This window comes from Cydia amplana, chromosome 19 (assembly GCF_948474715.1).
Source record: "Cydia amplana chromosome 19, ilCydAmpl1.1, whole genome shotgun sequence".
NCBI lineage: Eukaryota > Metazoa > Arthropoda > Insecta > Lepidoptera > Tortricidae > Cydia > Cydia amplana.
Window position 1 is genome coordinate 2,992,504 of NC_086087.1, and position 20,549 is coordinate 3,013,052.

The 20,549-nt window shown below is 38.3% G+C and overlaps 1 protein-coding gene and 1 non-coding gene across 2 annotated transcripts in view; one reads left to right on the plus strand and one right to left on the minus strand.

The window, feature by feature from the left end:
* LOC134657278 (carboxypeptidase D-like) overlaps positions 1-4,000 on the minus strand; it is a 55,849-nt gene extending 51,849 nt beyond the window's left edge. The window contains exon 1 of the mRNA XM_063512860.1: positions 3,366-4,000. Within this exon, the coding sequence (XP_063368930.1) occupies positions 3,366-3,815 (450 nt within the window). The 5' untranslated portion in view covers positions 3,816-4,000. The remainder of the gene's footprint in view (positions 1-3,365) is intronic.
* A 5,671-nt stretch (positions 4,001-9,671) lies between these two features.
* Positions 9,672-9,779, plus strand: LOC134657341 (U6 spliceosomal RNA). The gene has a single exon (XR_010097602.1). It is a non-coding gene; the product is annotated as a U6 spliceosomal RNA (small nuclear RNA).
* Positions 9,780-20,549: the final 10,770 nt, after the last annotated feature.

The window sequence follows — 20,549 nt, forward strand, 5'->3', positions numbered from 1 at the left end:
TGATCACGACTGTACAACAGCTAGTGGTAATATGCGAGAACCTTATGTGTGTGGGATAGAGTCCAAAGTTGTTTGATGTTTAGAGAGTATAACCTTGAATAATTAAATGATTTGTGTGCTTTGTTTGTATGGTCACGCTTATATTTGATTTGTTGGTATAGTCATGCATTTGTGTTTGCATAATATGTTATTGTAGGAAGAATTTACTTACATTGCAAATATTTCAACAAAGAGATAGGCATATTTTTTGAAAAAATAATCATTATGCTCATATCTTCCTCTTCTACACTTATCTTAAGGCTTCGTCACACAGGCGCGTTTTCCAGGCGGGGCGTGAGCGGGGCGCGCCGCTTTTACATATAAAACGCTCACGCCCCGCCCGGAAAACGCGCCTGTGTGACGAAGCCTTTATTCTCACTTATTAGTGGACACAGACAATCCAACCTCTAGACATAGCATAGTCGCGCTACCCCCTCTGCCACACATACGGTAGCGTTACTCCATCTTCGAGTCAATCCCGTGCCGTGATTGGTCCGTGTCTTTGAACGGACCAATCACGGCACGGGATTCGCTCACCTCGTCCCCCCGCACCCCCGTATTTTTGGCAGCATCAGAGGATGGATTGTCAGTGTTAGTGGACAAAAAACTGGCCCAATCGGAGAAGGGTAAGAGTGAGATGAGAAGGGAACAGCATATTATAACGTAGTGGCACTTCTATTTTTATCAAGAAAATAAGGGTAGGAAGCCGATTTCTTAAGGCAGGGACACACTTATCCCACGTACGCAACGTATGCAAAGCATTATGACAATCTGAACCCTGAAAGTTGTATGCTTAGAAACATACTTGTCATGCGTTGCGTTGAAACAGGTATGTTTCTAAGCATAAAAATTTTAGGGTGCAGATGTCATAATGCATTGCATACGTTGCGTACGTGGGATAAGTGTGTCCCTGCCTTTAATGCGGCAATGCTGTGCAGTAGCTGTACACTATTGCTGTATTGGGAGATTGGTTTCCTACCCTTATTTTCTTGCATAAAAATTCAAGTGAGTGAAACCGTTGTCGTATAAACGGCATACAAAACATTAATGTCAATGACCTTGCATCATAAAACAGTGGATGCTTAAAAAGAGAGATAATATATTATTAATATTCCAGCGCTTTCCTTTGTATGTTAAGTATACATAATTACATATATTGGGTATCTTTTTACTATCAAAACAGTGAAATCGTGCTAAGTGAACTATGATTTAGACGCACCAGCATCAGCTGCCTGTCAAAAACGGAATAATAATAATAATAATCTTTTTTACCTGCTGCTATGAACAAAAAAGGAAACATTTTAAAAGAAATCCTACTTTATTTCCATTGCAAAAAGTTGAAAGTAGTTTAAAATCCATCAATGTGGTTGAGACTATAATAATATATTGATAAATAAAATTATAATTGCTGATTAATGCCTATTAGTTTTACTACCGTAAATTTCACATTAAATAAGTCAATTAGCTGGTCTTCACATTAGATGTAAATACACTCTGGTGTGTGAGCAGATCATAATTATTCATGTGCATAGTGCTGTCTTGCTCATTCACCGAAGGAGTATGCCTATCCCTGATGACTAAGCCAATTATTTGCAAAATATTAATTGACATAGAAAATTCAACTCTGGGCTTTAAATGAGTAAGGGCCACATGCACTATTCCACTAACCCAGGGTTAACCGGTTAAACCTGGAGTTACCATGGTTACCAGGAGTGTATACTGTATGTTCCGAAAATCGTTATTTCCTAATTGCAGTTAATACCATTCGCATTATTTCTCACTTTATATTTTTCTCGTAATATTCCTTTCCCTATAGCAACTTTAGTCATTCGCATATTTTTCCATTCTATTTTTTTTTTTAAAACTTATTTTCCCGGTATGTTTTGTAACCATTCGCATTATTTTCCATACAAACGTCCGGAACACTTATTATATTTTATATAAACATTTCCTTCACAACTTAAATAGAGAAGCGGGGCTCCTATTTCTGGGCGGTTTGCCCTTCGGGCATCTGAAGCTACCTAACGAACCTAACCTACTTACCTACCTACGCTTTTTTCCCCAAAGTGTAATGTTTTCACAGACGTCTCACTAAATCAATAGCTAGGTAGGTTAGGTTCGTTAGGTAGCTTCAGATGCCTGAAGGGGCAAACCGCTCAGAAATAGGAGCCCCAGTCTAGTTAAGTTGCAAAGGAAAAGTTTTTTGAAAAGAAACAGTCCGAACTCCAGATTTGATGGACACCCCAGCGTTTTTCATAGTTTGTTGTTGTTATGTCAGGCAGAAAATAAGCTACTAATAAATACATAGAATGGGTAAATATGAAAACGGTTCAAAAACATATCGAGAAAATAAGCTACTAATAAATACATAGAATGGGTAAATATGAGAATGATTATAATTGCTATTGATAAATGAAGCTTACGAGAAAAATAAAAAGTGGAAAAAAATGAGAATGGTATTAACTGCCATTTAGGAAACTACAGTATACACTCTAAGAATGCTAAGCACAAAGAATTTTGAGCACTGACCTGCCATTTCCTGTCTCTATCGCACGCGCATAATTATATGACTGTCTCGCTTGCACAGTGGCATTGACCACCAACGAAATTGGCAGGACAGCAATATAGTTAATTATATGAGTGTGATAGAGATAGGATCAGGTGGGAGGTCATTGACATGTATGACATTCTTCATACTTAGCATCCTTGCTTAAAACTATAAGTTCTTAACTATTATTATCTAAATCAGCGGTCGGCAACCTTTTAGCAGCCAAGGGCCACATAGTAGTTAACGAAGTTGATGCGAGCCGCACTTTGTTAATATTTATGACTTTATCAGACATTGTCGTTTGTCAATATTACATACAAAATAGCCAGGGAGGCTCGCGGGCCGCAAGAGACAGGTTCACGGGCCGCATGCGGCCCGCGGGCCGCGGGTTGCCGACCGCTGATCTAAATGATTATCTTAACTATAAGTTAGAAGAGATTTACATTATGAGCTGCATGATTTGAAATGTTTATAAAAATGTCCCTTGTTATGAATAGGTACCTAGTGGTTGTCTATTTCATATTTTATAAACAATAAAATATGAAATCATAACATGGTGTCATATAACACATAACAAATACTGAAATATTATAATTATCTACTTTCATTTTTCATATATTTATAATTTTACTGTGCTTGGTAACACTAACATAATAAAATAAATTGTCCAGAAAAATCTATAAGGAAGTTATGAAGGCGCAAAAAATGTAGATAATATTTTATATGCTAATTTTCCTTAAGCAAGCTGGCAAATTTTAGAAACAAAAAAAATACTCACAACACTGCTCTCAAATCCATCAGGGTTGAGCGACGGCATCAAATGGATCTCCGTGTTGTTCACCAGCTTCGTGACCCTGTCACTCTTGCCGTAGTTCAGGACCAGGTACTTCGCCAGAAACACCATCAGCTCCCGGCCTACTGCCTCGTCTCCGTGCATGTTCGCCACATACTTGAACGCTGGCCGGCCAGCGTGAGCCTTCTTCACATCCTCAGATATCTGGATAACCAACAATTCACGACCTTCTACCGACTTCCCAATAGAATAAACTTTAACGAGATCCGGGTGCGCTTTTTCTAAGTCCGCAAACAATTTTACTAAATCTGCATACTTTGTATATTTCGGTACACTTAGAAATGATTCATCATCTTCTTCTATAGAACGCGGCACACATACACTGATTAATACAGAAAATAAAACCAACACGAAAGTATTGGAACAGGTAACCATGTTTGCACCGAGAGCGGTCTGTAGGGATATTCCCGACACAAAACACTGACTACACGATAATAACACTGGGTTCGCTTATCGTTGTAACATTGCTGACTTATGCTTAATTACGGCCTGAGAGCAACTATAAAAACAAGAGATAAGAAAGAAAACGGGAAATGACTTTATACGACAGCTGAGCTGACGTCACGGGGAGCCACTAATACACAACCAAATAATGCTCAACCCAAGAATGTACAGCCCAATAATTGGCGTCCATGATGGACGCGGATTATTGGGCTGTACATTCCTGGGTTGAGCATTCTCGGTCTGCGCAAGTTTGGTCCGGGGCGATAATACGAAGCCACTATTTTCACAGGGCAATAATGTACGACCCCATAATTCGCGTCCACTAATTTGAGTCCCTTGGCTTTCAATTATTGGGCTGAACATTATTGGTACAGGTCGAGAAAGCCCGACCCAATAATGTACGACCCAATAATTGGAAGCCAAAAACCAGAGATATTCTTTTTTTTAAGGGAGCTGTCAAAATTAGTAGTGACGTTCTGACATGAGATCTTGACAGCTCAAAAATAATCGGTTTTTCCAGTGACATCTATCAGTGACATTGACAGTATTGACACTTGTTGCTTAGGTTGCTTTGGTTATTCGTCGACCGCCATTTTGGTAACATCGCCTCGTGATTCATTTCTTTGTTTTTGCTTATTAATATTGTTTAAAGTGTAATATTGATAGCGTATTATGCAGTAAACTAATGTGGAAGTGTGCAGATAATGAAAAAATAATCATGAAACGCGTTTAACCACCATTCTGGCGTCAACGCCGGGTAGCCCACGCGGGTTCTTGTAAAGTCCAGCTATCGCCTTACAAGAACTGAGAACCCAACTACTTACCGAACAACGTCGTGCTCTAGAGCATTTATTTTGGTATTTCTACCTCTAACCGTGGCTGGCTAGAGCCCTAGAGGCCATAATTTTATACTTTTATACCGTACACTGGCTGAATTTTATTACAAATAATCAAAATAATAATAATTCGATCCCACGTGGGATCCACTTTGACGTTGGCGAAATCATCGACAGTATCGATGGAGCCATATTACCCAAAGATTGATTGATTGATTAGGTTGCTTTACAATTTCTGTATCAATTTTTATTTTTCATGTATTTTTGCGAGGAATACAGAAGTACGGACGTGACTCGAACGAAGACGGCTAAGTGTAGACGTGGCCCATTTACTTGCTGAGCGAAACCAGAATAACCAATGGCGTCTGGAAGAATCACATAACCCACGGCGAGCTTCAATCATATCAGTACAGATGCAAGAACCCTGTTCTGAGTCTCTGATCCATAAGTGTGGCCTGCTTAGGCCTTAGGCCACGTGTCGGCATCCTCGATAACATCAATCAATCCCACAGTGACTTGTTACCTGATACGACTGTTACCTGATACGACTTGCAGGTAGTTTTTGGCATTTGAAAAGATGGTAACTTTGGGAATTTTGTGGGACTGATATGTTCAGCCTATACTTGGGACAAACCATGTAAAAAATATGTGTCAATGAAATTCAAATATTGTGAAGAACATTACAAGTTGCTCAAGTTGTCGTGTCGGCAGTACCACTTCTACGACCGAGCAGTCTTGATACGTTGTGTCTACGAAGAAAGACTCAGAAAACTTCAAGACGCATCAATCACATGCAAGTTAGAAGAGCCACAATTAGAGCCCAAGTACATCGCAGACCTGCAGGATTTGAAGGCACAAATAGAAGAACGCTTACACTACATGCAGATCACCCAACCAGCACCAGCAGATGACGTCGCAGAATTGGCCAGGGTGGAGTTAGCAATGAGAAAACATTACACACAGAGATTCTGCATTACTAAAGACAACAATCATGACATGTGGGAAGACCACTTGAAAAACATTATAACAAAAAGTGAAGTGAAAAACAAAGACAATAATGATCGCGAGTTATTAGAACAGTATGCTAAAGAACAGTGGTTATTAGAATTAAGAGCCATAGTCTATGATTATTCACCAGACTTGACATCACCGACTACTCACTTAACAACTAATCAATTAGGATTAGAAGTAAATTTAGAAAAAATTAAGGATACACCGATAGTTAATAAGCTAAACTTAATGTCGTGTTTGCCAATTGGCGATAAGTATAATACATTTTTAGAAACGTATGTAGATTTTAGTAAGACTAGCATTAATGAAATGTATTATAATTATCACTATGGCTACCCCATATTGCCTCCAGGAAACATGGGCATAGATCGAATATTATAGCCAATAGAATTTATTCGTATGATGTTGTAGAATATAGCCAATAGAATTGTATCTCGATATTGTAGAATATACTTGTTATTAGGATTTACTTGTTATTAGCCTATGTACTTATTAATTTACTTGTTTTTAGGCTATGTACTTATCAATTTATTTGTTTTTAGGCTATGCACTTATTAATTTACTTGTTCCATATTAGGTTATGCACTTATTAATTTACTTGTTATTCACTTATAAACGGTGGTGGCCGAGTGGATATGACGCCCGACTTTCAATCCGGAGGTCGCGGGTTCAAATCCTGGCTCGTACCAATGAGTTTTTCGGAACTTATGTATGAAATATCAATTTACCACTAGCTTTTCGGTGAAGGAAAACATCGTGAGGAAACCTGCAATACATCTGCAAAGAAATTCAAAGGTGTATGTGAAGTCCCCAATCCGCTTTGGGCTAGCGTGGGGACTATAGCCCGAGCCCTCTCGCGCATGAGAGGAGGCCTGTGCCCAACAGTGGGACGTATAAAGGCTGATTTATTATTTATTATTATTATTAACACTTATAAATAAAAATTATGCTATGAATACATGTTTTTTTTTTTTCATGATGTTATTACCCGACTACGGCAAAGCAAAAGGAGGGTTATGATTTTGACCTTTATGTATGTGGGTATGTATGTATGTATGTTCATCTGTTCCCTCATAACTTCAAAAGTACGCATTATAACTTGACAAATCATGTGTCATTCGAATTGTCTTGATTGTCCGCTGGTTATAGGCTTATAACGTCACATTAAATTGATCATGGCGCCCTCTAGAGGTCATAAAGTCAGGAACAAAAAAATTAAATGAAGTACAATACAATACTCTTTATTGCACACCTCACATGCACGTAGTTTACAATAAATGTACAATAACATAAACAAAGACAATAGAGGTAACAACAGGCGGTCTTATCGCTTAAGAGCGATCTCTTCCAGACAACCTTTGGATATCGGAGACAAAATAATTAGAATATACGGTAGGTGGCGCAAATAAAAAATATGAAAAGTCGAATTGAATATAACCAAACAACACAAAACATTAATAAAGATAAACATACTTAAATACATACAACCATAAACATACATCTAGACATACATACATACATAAAAACTACAATATATACCTATTAAATAAAGAAACAACAGTGTCAATTATTATAAAAATAAAAACTAAGGTAGGGAAAGATAGTATTCCTTAAGGTTATGATGCCGTGTCATATATCATTTGAAAGAGCGTAATTAGCACATTTCAAATATGTACATACATACAATATCTACAGCTTTTGCCCCCGGTTTTGCTTGCATGTACCCAGTGCCGGCCCGAGCCCTTGATCAGGGTAGAGCGAAATCGGGTTTTGGCGCCCTTCGTTGAAGTTTTCAAGCTTATTTTCCACCCCCCTCGCCACGCTCGCGTCTTTTAAAACTTTTTTCTCATTTGCCATTTTTGCGCCCCCCTTGCCATCCGGCGCCTAGAATTTCGGATCCGCTAGCGCTCAGGATTCTATAAATGCTGCGGGCGTAGCTCGACGTACGTGGCGCACTACAATGCCTACCATCTAAATATGTCGGGCGTAGCCCGATGTACGTGGCGCACTACAATACCGGGCACCGAAGGTGACCTCATACTAAATGTGTCGGGCGTCGCCCCACGTTCGTGGCGCACTACAATGCCGGGCACCGAAGGTGCTCTCATAGTAAATGCGTCGGGCGCAGCCCGACGTCCGTGGCGCACTACAATGCCGGGCACCGAAGGTGCCCTTCATACTAATGCGTCGGGCGTAGTTCGACGTGGTGGCGAACGACAATACCAGGCACCTCATATACTAAATGCGTCGGGCATAGCCCGACGTACGTGTCGCACTGCAATGCCGGGCACCGAAGGTGCCCTCATAGTAAAATAAATAAGTTTTTGGCAAAAATTTCATTTTTGGTACAAGCTTTTATCGCTGACTGTACTTTTCTTACGACAGACAACTAATACTCATCGAGACAATTCTAAAAACCCCTAACACAATTAGGTTGCGTTGTTTCATCACAGAGTTCCTATGGCCACCTCCTGTCTCCATCATCAGATCAGCTCGATGGTACCATAATATTGCATTGTCACCCGACTTACAATGTCAAATAACATTGAGTTTTTCTTTATTGATTTAAAAGGCATTTAAATTATGAGTGGCCACCATAAATTACGGGGCTTACGGTCACGTGATCGCCTTACGCCCCTTACGGTCACGTAATCGCCTTACGCTCTGTCTCGAGTTTATCATTTTTTCCCCACCTCAAAAAGTGCCCAGCGCCGCTAAAGAAGTTTTCACTTCAAAAATAAGTTCAAAAACTAAAACCCGACTACTGAAAAATTGCGCTCTTAAAAGTATGAAACAAGAAAAAAAATCATCTCGAAATCGCATTTAGAAAATATTTTATATTTATTATCTTTAAATTATAGATATTCAGAGGATAGCCGTGGTCGTATGCCACTATTCTTTAAACTTTAAAGCTTATGTTAGCTTAGTTATTTAATGTATTGTGTTGTTAAATGGGTAAGTGGCAAGTTTGATGCCACGAATATTCGGCATGTGTTCCCGATTCCCGACAAAGTGGAAATTAATGTCCCGAAAAATAGCTGCACGTTATAAAACATTAAACAACTGTACCGATATTCGGAACCTAAAGTAATATATTGAGAGTGGCAACACTGTAGTTAGTCGTATTGTCCTTTTCTAGCATATACGTCCATCTCTCTCTCTCACACCCCCACCACTTCAGGCAGTTGCGTTTGACACTTTTGACAGTTACAAACAACCGCAAATTTCGTCATTGGCTTGCTGTTTTTCCATCTGGAAGGTCGTGAAGCTAAACTGCTGGTGAGTTTTTGAATTTGTACCCCAGTTTAGCTGACTATATTGAAAAACAGTTTCTAACGGCTTTTGCCGTTCGAAATAAATATTTAAATTTAGTTGTCCGTTAAACTATCTAGCAAATAAAAATGATCCGGAATAGTGATGTGAAAGTGTTTTCAAAGGCTGCCTGCGCGCACCGTGGCTATGCCAATGAAAATACTAAAACACATGGTAGAAAACACATAGAGATGGTAAAGCGAGCACGTGTCACCATTTTAATTTAACTTTATTAAGTCTCTTCCGAGTCTTGTTAGTTTAAATCTTTGTGTGTGTATAATAACGGTTGAAATTATATAATACTTAAATGGTGATGTGTGGAGGTATACCCTTCAAGTGATTTGTGTTTTCGAATACGAATGGATCGGATAGTTAATACGTGTTACGTAGAACCTACGTATTAAGGTTTAAGGTAGAAGCTTATAGACGTGTAGGTTTTTTATCTGTCCAAGTATCTATCAGCAATTTATCTTTTTATCCCGTTCCGGGTTAATATAATATTGCAAAATTAAGTTTTTGGTAATAAACTTGCTGATAAATAACGTGTACCCGATTAGGAGTCGACGAAGCCCCGCGAAGCGAGCTTCCGCTCTAAGGGACACAAGGTAACGAACAAACCTACATCGCAGTACTTGCTTCGGCAGTACATATACTAAAATTGGAACGATACAGAGGAGAGATTAGCATGGCTCTGCGCAAGAATGACATGCGAATTCGTGAAGTATTTCACTCTGTATCTACCAGCTTATATCTCTCCAACTAGATCTTTGATTTATGTAGGTAGGTACCTACTCCAATATATAACTTAGCAGGTACTTACAGCTTAAAAGGTTAAGGAAAAGAACTCTTGCATGTAGGTGCTATATGTGCTTGTGTTATTTTGAATTTGAATAACTTGATTATTAATTCTATACGTAACTACATACAAGATGGTCAATTCTTAAGCCTACCTACCTACCTACATAAATAGTACACTTGTAAACGTTTCAAATAAAATCGGAAGCCTGTGACATGGAAGGGCATTAACGATACGGGAATCTTTAGATTGATTCATTGACGAAGACGCATGGTTTGGTTCATATTGTCAAATTATATTAGTTAACTTTAAGTTTAGTTTTGGCAAATCTGAGCGTCACCGTGAATGACACTTTCTAAAAGTGCCTGTTAAAGCCTGCGTAAAGCCTTTCACCTTGTCGAGCAAGGAACCCGCAACTTAGGGAATATTACCCATAAACTCAGGGTATTTGATTTGAATGATACTTATTCTTAAACTTACGTCTGTTATGGTTCCACCTGCTAAGGTGCGCCTAAGAGAATCTTTTATTCGTTCACAAACTAACGTCAAGTTATTTGTGATGAAACCAATATATTATGTACCTATCTAAGCCTGCGCAAGGCTGCCATGTTTCCACCTGCGTAAGGTGTGCCAAAAGAATCTTTGATTCGTTCACAAACTGACGTCAAGTTATTGATGATGATATTATAACCTATGTAAGCCTGCGCAAGGTATGTCAGACATACTCACAGAAATATAAATGATATGATCATAACACAGGCGTGCGAGTAGACCACAATCACAAAAATATTACAAAGATTAAGTTGTAAATATCTCTTTTTAGAGAAAGTAAAAAGGGTTTAAAATAATGTTTTGGGTAAAAATCAGTCGAAATAGGCAAGGCTTCGTTATTAGAGTTTTCATTTTTGTTTACCAATCTATTTCAAGGGTCCCGAACACCCTATTGGCTAAACCCAAAATTGGGCTAATTAACTGTGGTAAAAGTGAAAACTGCTTTCCATTTACATAACATTTCTAAAATTATAATAGGTAAAATAAAAACCTAAGATTCCAGGCCTATCTCGACTCATTTTTATTTTAAAGATGAAAAAATCTTTGCACCCTAATACAAAATTGTGGTCTGGAGACGCTAAGCCTCATAACTTGGGCGGCATTGATAATACTAAGAGATCTAGTCACCTAATTTCGACTATAAGCCCAGGCAGAATATTGATAATTAGAATAAGGAGTGGTCAATCCTCCTAGGTCCAGATAATCTGTGGACTCTAATTAAATCAGGCTCGGTAAGCTCACGACACGACAGAGCTTACGATTTCATTCTGAAATAAGCTATGTTTACAATATATATTACCCATGGTGTGAAACAAACAGCCTGCTCAAGGTGTACAAAGGGTCTGTTTAACGGCCCTATAAATATCTAAAAACCTTTGAAGTCTAGGCCTGCTATGGCAGACTAGAAATAAATACATATGATCCCAATGTAAGAGCAGCTCACAGTTGCATAAATTATATTTGGCTGGAGAGCACTTGTCTTTCAGTTAACATGTTTACGAGTACCTACCTATGTACACGACATGACCAAGGTTACCTACCTTTTTTTTACATAATTATTATATCCCTGACTGGCATGGTATATTAGGAAAATTATCATGTGCTGGCGGTGCTGCACAAGCATGTTTGAAATAAAATATACAAAACTGGCCTAACGGGCGTTTATGAATTATGTGTTTTACACCCTTGTGTCTGTATTGTGACCCTGGAAGTTTTAAACCACCTGTATCGTAAGTGCTCCTATGCACGGATTAAGTTTATAATAAACTATCCATGCCCTAACCTCAAGGGCAAGTGCTTCTATGCACGGACCAGATACTGTTATCACTTATTTCACTTATCATGACTTGTCATAGTTTGATACTACACGTTTAATAAATTTAAGACCGTGGAATGTACCCACTACAAAAAGGTTTTTAAAAATAGTGACTGAATGGTTTGCACGAACGGTTCTAGCACAGTTTCTGGGCGGTCACGTCTAGGGCATGACCCTCTAGTTCTCAATTTATACAAAATTATAGCATTGTGATACTGTTCGCTTTGCACAATAAAATAGGGAAACAGGAGCACGCCTTGCGAAAAGGCGCAGCTATTTTGAAACGCAAACCCTTCAAAAATACATTGAAATATATAAATAATTATGTTTTTGGTGTGGAAAATGTAATTGTACACCCAAACAAATGCAATCATTTATTATATGTTAGCAAAACTCTGCCAAAGTGTTAGTCTGTCTCTACAGTGTAACCTGAAGGCATCAATGCACATGAATCACTTGAAACATGGTGGATTAACTAATTTACACCCCGTCTGTGTCTTGCTCCTACCAAATCCACAAGTTGAGGACCTCAACCTATCTAGGCACCCTTCTTGCTCGAGACCTGAAAAATAATCTCATGCAGTCATGTGTCGGAAAACCTGGTCCACACTCTTAGCGCTACCGTGAATATATCTAAGAAGTCTGTATACTGCCTTCCAGGGGGCGGGATGTTAATAGACTAGCCTATATAGTAGGCCAGAGATATAGTATACAAAAGCACACTGGCCCGAATCCAGTAATATTATATGCATTTCAGAATACAAAATAATTGACAAACCTGCGTATATTTGATATCAAAAAGTTACAATTACCTACCCTTAGGTCATAAGGAGGATAAATATACATAAATATCAAATAGATTCGACAAAGTGTCGACTCTAGCATTGGATGAAATAGGTTCCTCTTAAACGGCCTCTGCGCTGTTGGCTTAGGGCCCACGGGTGCCCGGCAAAAGGTCGGGGATCCCATGGTTCCGCACAGTTATTGCAAATAATGTAAAATCACAAAATAAACACAGTTAAGGAACGCTTCCCACGTATCCCCGACCTCCAGCAACACACCGACGGCAAAACATTAAAGATTATCTTCAGCGTCGATAGAAGGAATGCAGACGCACCTAATGGAATAAACAAACGCACCCTTTGATACAAGTACAGGCGCATGTAATGCATCACCTATTTTATGGCGGTTGTCAATTAATGCCGGTCCCACGGGATCGACTCTTCATTATCTTAATGGCAGCGACAGCATAAACGCTCCAGAAACTTCTCATGGCCTACGTGACTCCAGACAACGCATCCCCACGGTTTCGGGATGAATATAAGCGGCCATCCCGACCAGCGGAAGACAGTTCTCATAGAGTTCTCATCGAGTCCTCATCTAGTTCGCATCCAGCGACCAGGCTACACGTGAGCTCCGAATCGCTCGGTGTACCGGTACACCCTCGCGCTTCTAAACTATATTGAATTAAACTCGTAATTGTAAAATCAAATAAAGTAAATACCTCCTCATCGGTGTTTTATAAGAAGACCTCCGTTCTCTCAAGACACTTAACTGGTGACAGCGACGGGCGAGTCTCCCAGCGAGCAGCGGCTACACATCGTCGGCGCGAACTGGAAGGTTTCAACCTGAAGAGATTCGACCACTGCCTTATGAAGACCACAGTACTCATCGCACTGGCGGCTACCCTGTGAGTTTTCCTACATTTTCCTTTCATTTTCCTAATTATTTTGTACGCATTTCCACCATTTTTTTTTCTTTAAAAAAAAAAAGAGACAGTTCTATTCTGTGATAGGATTTAATTAATTTAATATCAAAATGGCTCTGAATCATACTACGATCGAAAAATATTTGCCCAAATATGAAGGTGATAGACAAACTTTAGATTTCTTTTTAAATCAAGTTACTATGTTAGCTAGAGCAGCAGACGCTGACGCAAGGGCCCTGTTTCCAATTATATTAAAAAGCAAGTTACGCGGGGAAGCAATTAAAGCAATTGCTCACATGCCAAACAACACGGTAGAAGAAATTGTAAATTCCTTAAGGTCTAAATTTGGTGACACTAGAAGTATAGAACAAATTCTTTCTGAAATCACTCGCATTAAACGGTTCCCTAACGAAAGTGCTCTAGGATTTGCTGATAAAATAAAAGAACTTTTGTACGCAGCGAAAAATAAAGCGGATTCACCGCAAGCAACAGCCATTTTGGAGAACGTTTGCATCGACCAATTATGTAAACACTTGGATATCGCGACTGATCGATTAATCCGTTCCGCGCAACACACCACTTTTGATGACGCGTATAATCAATTAAAACACGAGTTAGAAGTCCACCCCGAGTACTTCCAGAGAAAACAAGAAAAATCATTTAAATCTAATCCAAGATTTAACTATAATAATAAAAACTATAATCAACATACTATACTAAAACCGAATTTCAATCAAAACCGCGTAAATCAACACCAATCTAACCAATTCGCACAAATATCTTATCCTAATCTGCAGTTAAATAACAACAACAATCAAATGCATTGGGCCAACCAACCGCGACCAACTCCGGAACAATGGCGACAAACATACCCGCCAAAACACCAACCTCAAAGATTAACTGACCATTTAGATAGTGATATTTCAATGAGAACCGCGACTAGTAGGCGACCTGTAAATCGTCCGCCAAGACCGCGACCGGTAGAAGTTTTTAATACACAAATAAATACCAATGAACATAATGGTAATTACGAACATAATTATGACCCCAACACGTATGATGGCGATGATTTTTTTCAAGAAACAGGACCACAAAACGAATTGACGTAAAATTAAATTATTTAGATAAAGATCATCTCCCATATATCACTATAGATGAATGGGGAGGAAAAATCTTAATAGATTCTGGTAGTAATAGGTGCCTTATTGGATCATCAATATTGAAGTCTAATAGGAATTTTAATAATAAAGTTATCGATAAAGAGTTTACAATTACGACTGCTCATAGTAAAACAAAACATCGAGGAGCTATTAATTTAAAATTATACCCGTTAGGCGAAGACATAGAACATGAATTTTTGATCTATGACTTTGACCCCAAATATGCGGGAATGATAGGATGGGACCTGATTTTAAAGCTTAACGCAATAATTCATCCAAAAAAGTGTGAACTTATCATGCCAAACAAAATAATTCCAATTAGCATAGACTATCCGGAGAAAATCTCAAAAATCGATCCGCTCTCGGATAATCTAATTACATGTGTATCTAACAAACCGGACGGCGAATACTTTATCCCTGAAATCGGGACAAACACCGTCCTCATTAATTGTGCATTAGTGTCAGTGATAGATGGCAAATATAGATTAGGTGTCACAAACCTAAGTCCTAGGCCCCAAAAATTCAAAAATAATTTTGATAATTTCTTACAACCAATACCGAATGGATTAAAATCTGTATCGGAAGTATTAGACAATGTTAAAATAAACAAAACGGAAGCTAGCAAATTAACGATTCGAACGGATCACATGAATATGGAAGAAAAAGCTAAAATTACCAAGTTAGTACACGAATTTAAAGACGTGTTTCATACGGGTCAAGAGCCACTTACCTTTACCCATACAGTTAAACATAAATTACGTTTGACAGATGATACACCCATTTATGTGCGCAATTACAGGAAACCACCAAAACAACAAGAGGAAATAGACAAACAAGTTTACGAGTTACTTAAAAATGGCATTATTCGTGAGTCTAATTCCCCTTGGAGTTGTCCTGTTCACATTGTACCTAAAAAACCTGACGCATCCGGTAAGGTTAAATGGCGCATGGTCATAGACTACAGGCAATTAAATGCAAAAACAATCGAAGATAAATATCCTCTGCCAAATATAGAGGAAATATTGGATAAATTAGGTAGAGCTCAGTACTTCACTACGCTAGACCTCGCGAGTGGGTACCATCAGATAGAAATGCACGAGGAAGATATCGAAAAAACTGCGTTTTCAACTAATCACGGACATTGGGAATTTTTACGCATGCCTTTTAGTTTAAAAAACGCTCCGGCTACATTTCAACGATTAATGGATTTAATATTACGCGACCTCTTATATAATACATGCCTCGTATATCTAGACGATATAATCATTTACTCAACTTCGTTGGACGAGCACATACAAAAATTACGAAAAGTATTTGAACGCTTGCGACAACATAATTTAAAAATACAACCAGATAAATCTGAGTTTCTTCAAAAACATGTAGAGTACTTAGGACACGAGTTAACACCTAACGGTCTAACACCTAACCAACGCAAAGTACAAGACATAGTTAATTTCCCAGTACCAAAAACCGAAAAAGAAATACGATCCTTTTTGGGATTGACAGGCTATTATAGGAGATTCATTAATAACTATGCTCAAATAACAAAACCATTGACTAAATGCTTAAAAAAACGCGCCAAGATTATAATAGATGATGAGTTTTTAAAGTCAGTACAGAAGCTAAAAGAATTAATTACCAACGAACCTATTTTAAAGTATCCAGATTTTGATCAACAATTTATTGTTACCACAGACGCTAGTGACATAGCGTTAGGAGCGGTTTTGTCTCAGAAAGAAGATAATGTCGAAAAACCAATCGCTTATGCATCTAGAACTTTATCTGATACAGAATCTAAATATTCTACAACTGAAAAAGAGCTACTTGCGATAGTTTGGGCTTGCAAACACTTTAGACCGTACTTATATGGTCGTAAGTTCATCATTTACACCGATCATAAACCTTTAACTTGGTTAATGTCTTTAAAAGACCCCAATTCTAGGTTAACTAGGTGGAGACTTCGACTAGCTGAATTCGACTTCGAAATAAAATACAAACAAGGCTCTATTAACTCGAACGCAGATGCTTTGTCACGGGTAAAAATTAATTTTAACGATAATGAATCAATATTAGCTCAGAACGGTAGCGACATGGATGAACAAATTAACTACAATGATAACCGCGAAGAAATCCAAACACAGCACTCACAAGATGACAACATACACCAGGGAATTCCTATTATGAATGATGTCATAAATAAAAAGCCACATCAAATTTATTTTAAACTACACAATAAATTAGATAATATAAACGTGCGAAAGGAAGACGGTAACGAAATCATAGAAGTTAGCCTGTATACATCTAAACGACCAGGAGAAGCACTCAGGAAACTTGCACGCGAGTATTTAAAACCAGGTATTCACTATTACGCTTTCTTTTACGTAGATGAATTATATCAAGAAATGGTAAAGATCCTCACTAAAGAACATAATCCTCAAATTCGTATAACTCGTTGTACTGAAATAGTGGAAACCGTAGTTGAAAAGGAAAAGCGAATCGATATCATAAAAAGTTATCACGAAGGAAAAACGAATCATCGCGGTATTACCGAAACTTTAATGCATATTAGTAGGAAATATTGGTGGAAAAATATTATGCCCGATATCCGCGAATATATTAATAACTGCTCTATTTGTAAGGCAGGCAAATACGAACGGCATCCAATGCGTCCACCAATGTTATTGCCACCAATAGCTTTGCGACCACTTAATCATATTTTTTGCGATGTTGTTGATATTGAAGGCAAGCTTTACTTATCTATAGTAGACGGATTCTCTCGTTTCGCAGTAGTTAAAAGATTAAAAGATAAAAATAGCTCAACAGTTATGTCAAAACTTCTTTCTTACTTTGCACACTATGGTGTCCCTGCAGAAATAACGACTGACGCAGGAAAAGAATTCGCACTACTTAAGGAATTAGTTAATTTATATCACATTAAGATTAATTTCACTACGCCTTATAATCCAGCATCACACGGGATCGTCGAAAGATTCCACTCAACGTTGAGAGAACATTGTCGATTGCTTAGTGAACAATATAAAAATAAACTACCGCACGATGACAAAATGAAACTCGCATTAATAGCATACAACAGCTCGATACAATCAGACACAAAATTAACTCCACATGAAATCTTATTTGGACATATTGAAACGGAACCTTTGTTTAACTTTCTCCATAATTCACAGTTGTTAAATACTCTATTGGAAAAACATAGAGAACATTTAAAAACGGTTTACGATTATATATACAAAATAAAACGGGATGCTCAAATAAAAAGAACAGACGAATATAATAAGAATACCGAATTACCAGCCCCAATAGTCGAAACTCACGAAAAACTCCCAACCACTAATAAACAAGCTAACGTATTTTGTACTCGCCGAAAAACCTACATTCGCGACACAAAAGCCCCAAAAATATATTTGGATAGTCGAGGTAAACGACGAGCAGCAAATAAATTGAGGCCTGTTGTTGTTACAGGTTCCTCCAAGTCCAGGGTAGTCCACCCTACCAAATCAAGAAGTTAGAAAATCCCAATGGCGTGTACCTCGAAAAAATAGGACCAATTGCAGAAATAGAAGGCTACAGATATCTAACCAAAAGATGTAATCTAACCGAAATCCTTAACATCCTTAACAAATTAATGTCTAATAGAGTTCAAACTGATAATTACCACATTAACAGTCTATATACCCATTTATTAGGAAGATTAAAAGGATTAATGAACCAAAACGTTGGTCGATCCAAACGCGGCCTCATTGATGGTCTTGGAACAATAGTTAAATTTATAGCTGGAAACCCTGATGCGAATGATTTAAAAGAAATTAATAACAACATTCAAACCCTTACAAATAACCAAGAAACATTACTTAACAACTTAAACGAAACTATTAACAAAGTTGACTTAAGGCTTAAAAGCATTACAAAGCGTTTAAACACTATGTACAACATAAGTTTTACTAATAAGGCAAATATTGATATTTTAACTACTTTTATATTAATGGAAGATATAATTAATATCTTAGAGTTAGGCATAACATTAGCTAAGCCAGGAATACCTTGTAAAGACATTTTTGAGGAGGCAAACAATGTAGAAGTCGATCGTATTATGGTTTACACTGTTAGTAATGTCATACACTTTGTTGCAAAAATAGCGGAAATTAAAGCTAAAAGTGGTAATGCATACAACCTCATCCCTTTCCCGACTCATGATGGTCTAATCCTCGAAATCCAAAAACCTTCAATCCTCATTAAAAACTCATGGTACGCCTACCCAAGTGCTGAACAATGCAAAGCTAAGAAAACCATGATGGTCTGCAAACACGTTTGGTGGAAGGACTCCAATAAAACACCTGACTGCATCCATCAAGCTCTGCTTCTCAAAAACAACCACACGTGCCTTACGACGAAACTAGAAGAAGAGGAAGCTATCACAACAATAAACGACGGCAATTTCCTGTTATACTCAAGAGGACCACAACGAGTAACCATCAATTGCAATGAAACGTTTTACGAAGTCATCCAAGGGCCATATAAACTACACCTTAATCCCGGCTGTGAACTACAGATGGCGAACCTATATACTAAAGTGATCTCGAAAACCAACAATCTATTCAAAGAAGAAGTCCAGCAGATACAGATGCACTTAGAACAAAAAACAGATAAGATCCAATATACGGATGAAGATTTACAAATACACCTGAAGCCATTAGAATCAACAATCAAATCAAACATACATCAACATATTTGGATACCCAGCGTGTGGAGCATAAGCATATTTATGTGCCTCATCGGGTGCGCCATATACCTCAAGTGCACCCAACGCCGCAGCAGCATCGAGAACACAGGCGTAACAAGCTACACCCTTAGTTCTCTCTTAAGGGGGGAGGAGTTAAGGAACGCTTCCCACGTATCCCCGACCTCCAGCAACACACCGACGGCAAAACATTAAAGATTATCTTCAGCGTCGATAGAAGGAATGCAGACGCACCTAATGGAATAAACAAACGCACCCTTTGATACAAGTACAGGCGCATGTAATGCATCACCTATTTTATGGCGGTTGTCAATTAATGCCGGTCCCACGGGATCGACTCTTCATTATCTTAATGGCAGCGACAGCATAAACGCTCCAGAAACTTCTCATGGCCTACGTGACTCCAGACAACGCATCCCCACGGTTTCGGGATGAATATAAGCGGCCATCCCGACCAGCGGAAGACAGTTCTCATAGAGTTCTCATCGAGTCCTCATCTAGTTCGCATCCAGCGACCAGGCTACACGTGAGCTCCGAATCGCTCGGTGTACCGGTACACCCTCGCGCTTCTAAACTATATTGAATTAAACTCGTAATTGTAAAATCAAATAAAGTAAATACCTCCTCATCGGTGTTTTATAAGAAGACCTCCGTTCTCTCAAGACACATAACTACACACAAATTTGCATTTTGGTTAAAAACACATATGCGATGAGCTAAGGTTTCGAATTAAGTACCTTATTCTTAATCTGGAAAGAGAAAACTCAATATTCAGAATTAAGCTATGTCTATGAATGGTTTACATAAATTAAGCCACTTTAGCGTTCAGAAACAATCAAGTTTATGTCTACTAGTAGGCACCAGATAAGGTAAACTACTCATACTGCATATATAGACATTAATGAGTACAATTAAGGTCACTTGATGATAGCTAAACATGAATATAAGCAGAATGAGCTGCACCTATACAAATATAATTGATAAAACTCTGTGGCAATTCTACATTTACCATTTGAACGCTAAGAGCACCAAAAAGCGTCGTAACTAGTGCCCACATGAGTATTATGATATGGCTTAAGCTCTCAAAGTAACCTTCACAATTTTAAGTAAGGTTTGTTTAGGTCCATTAGCTCGCGTTCGCGTTAGTAAAGCGTACAAACGATTAAATGCATTTTATAGATATAACCAAGTATATAGCTCACACTGGCTCACAGTC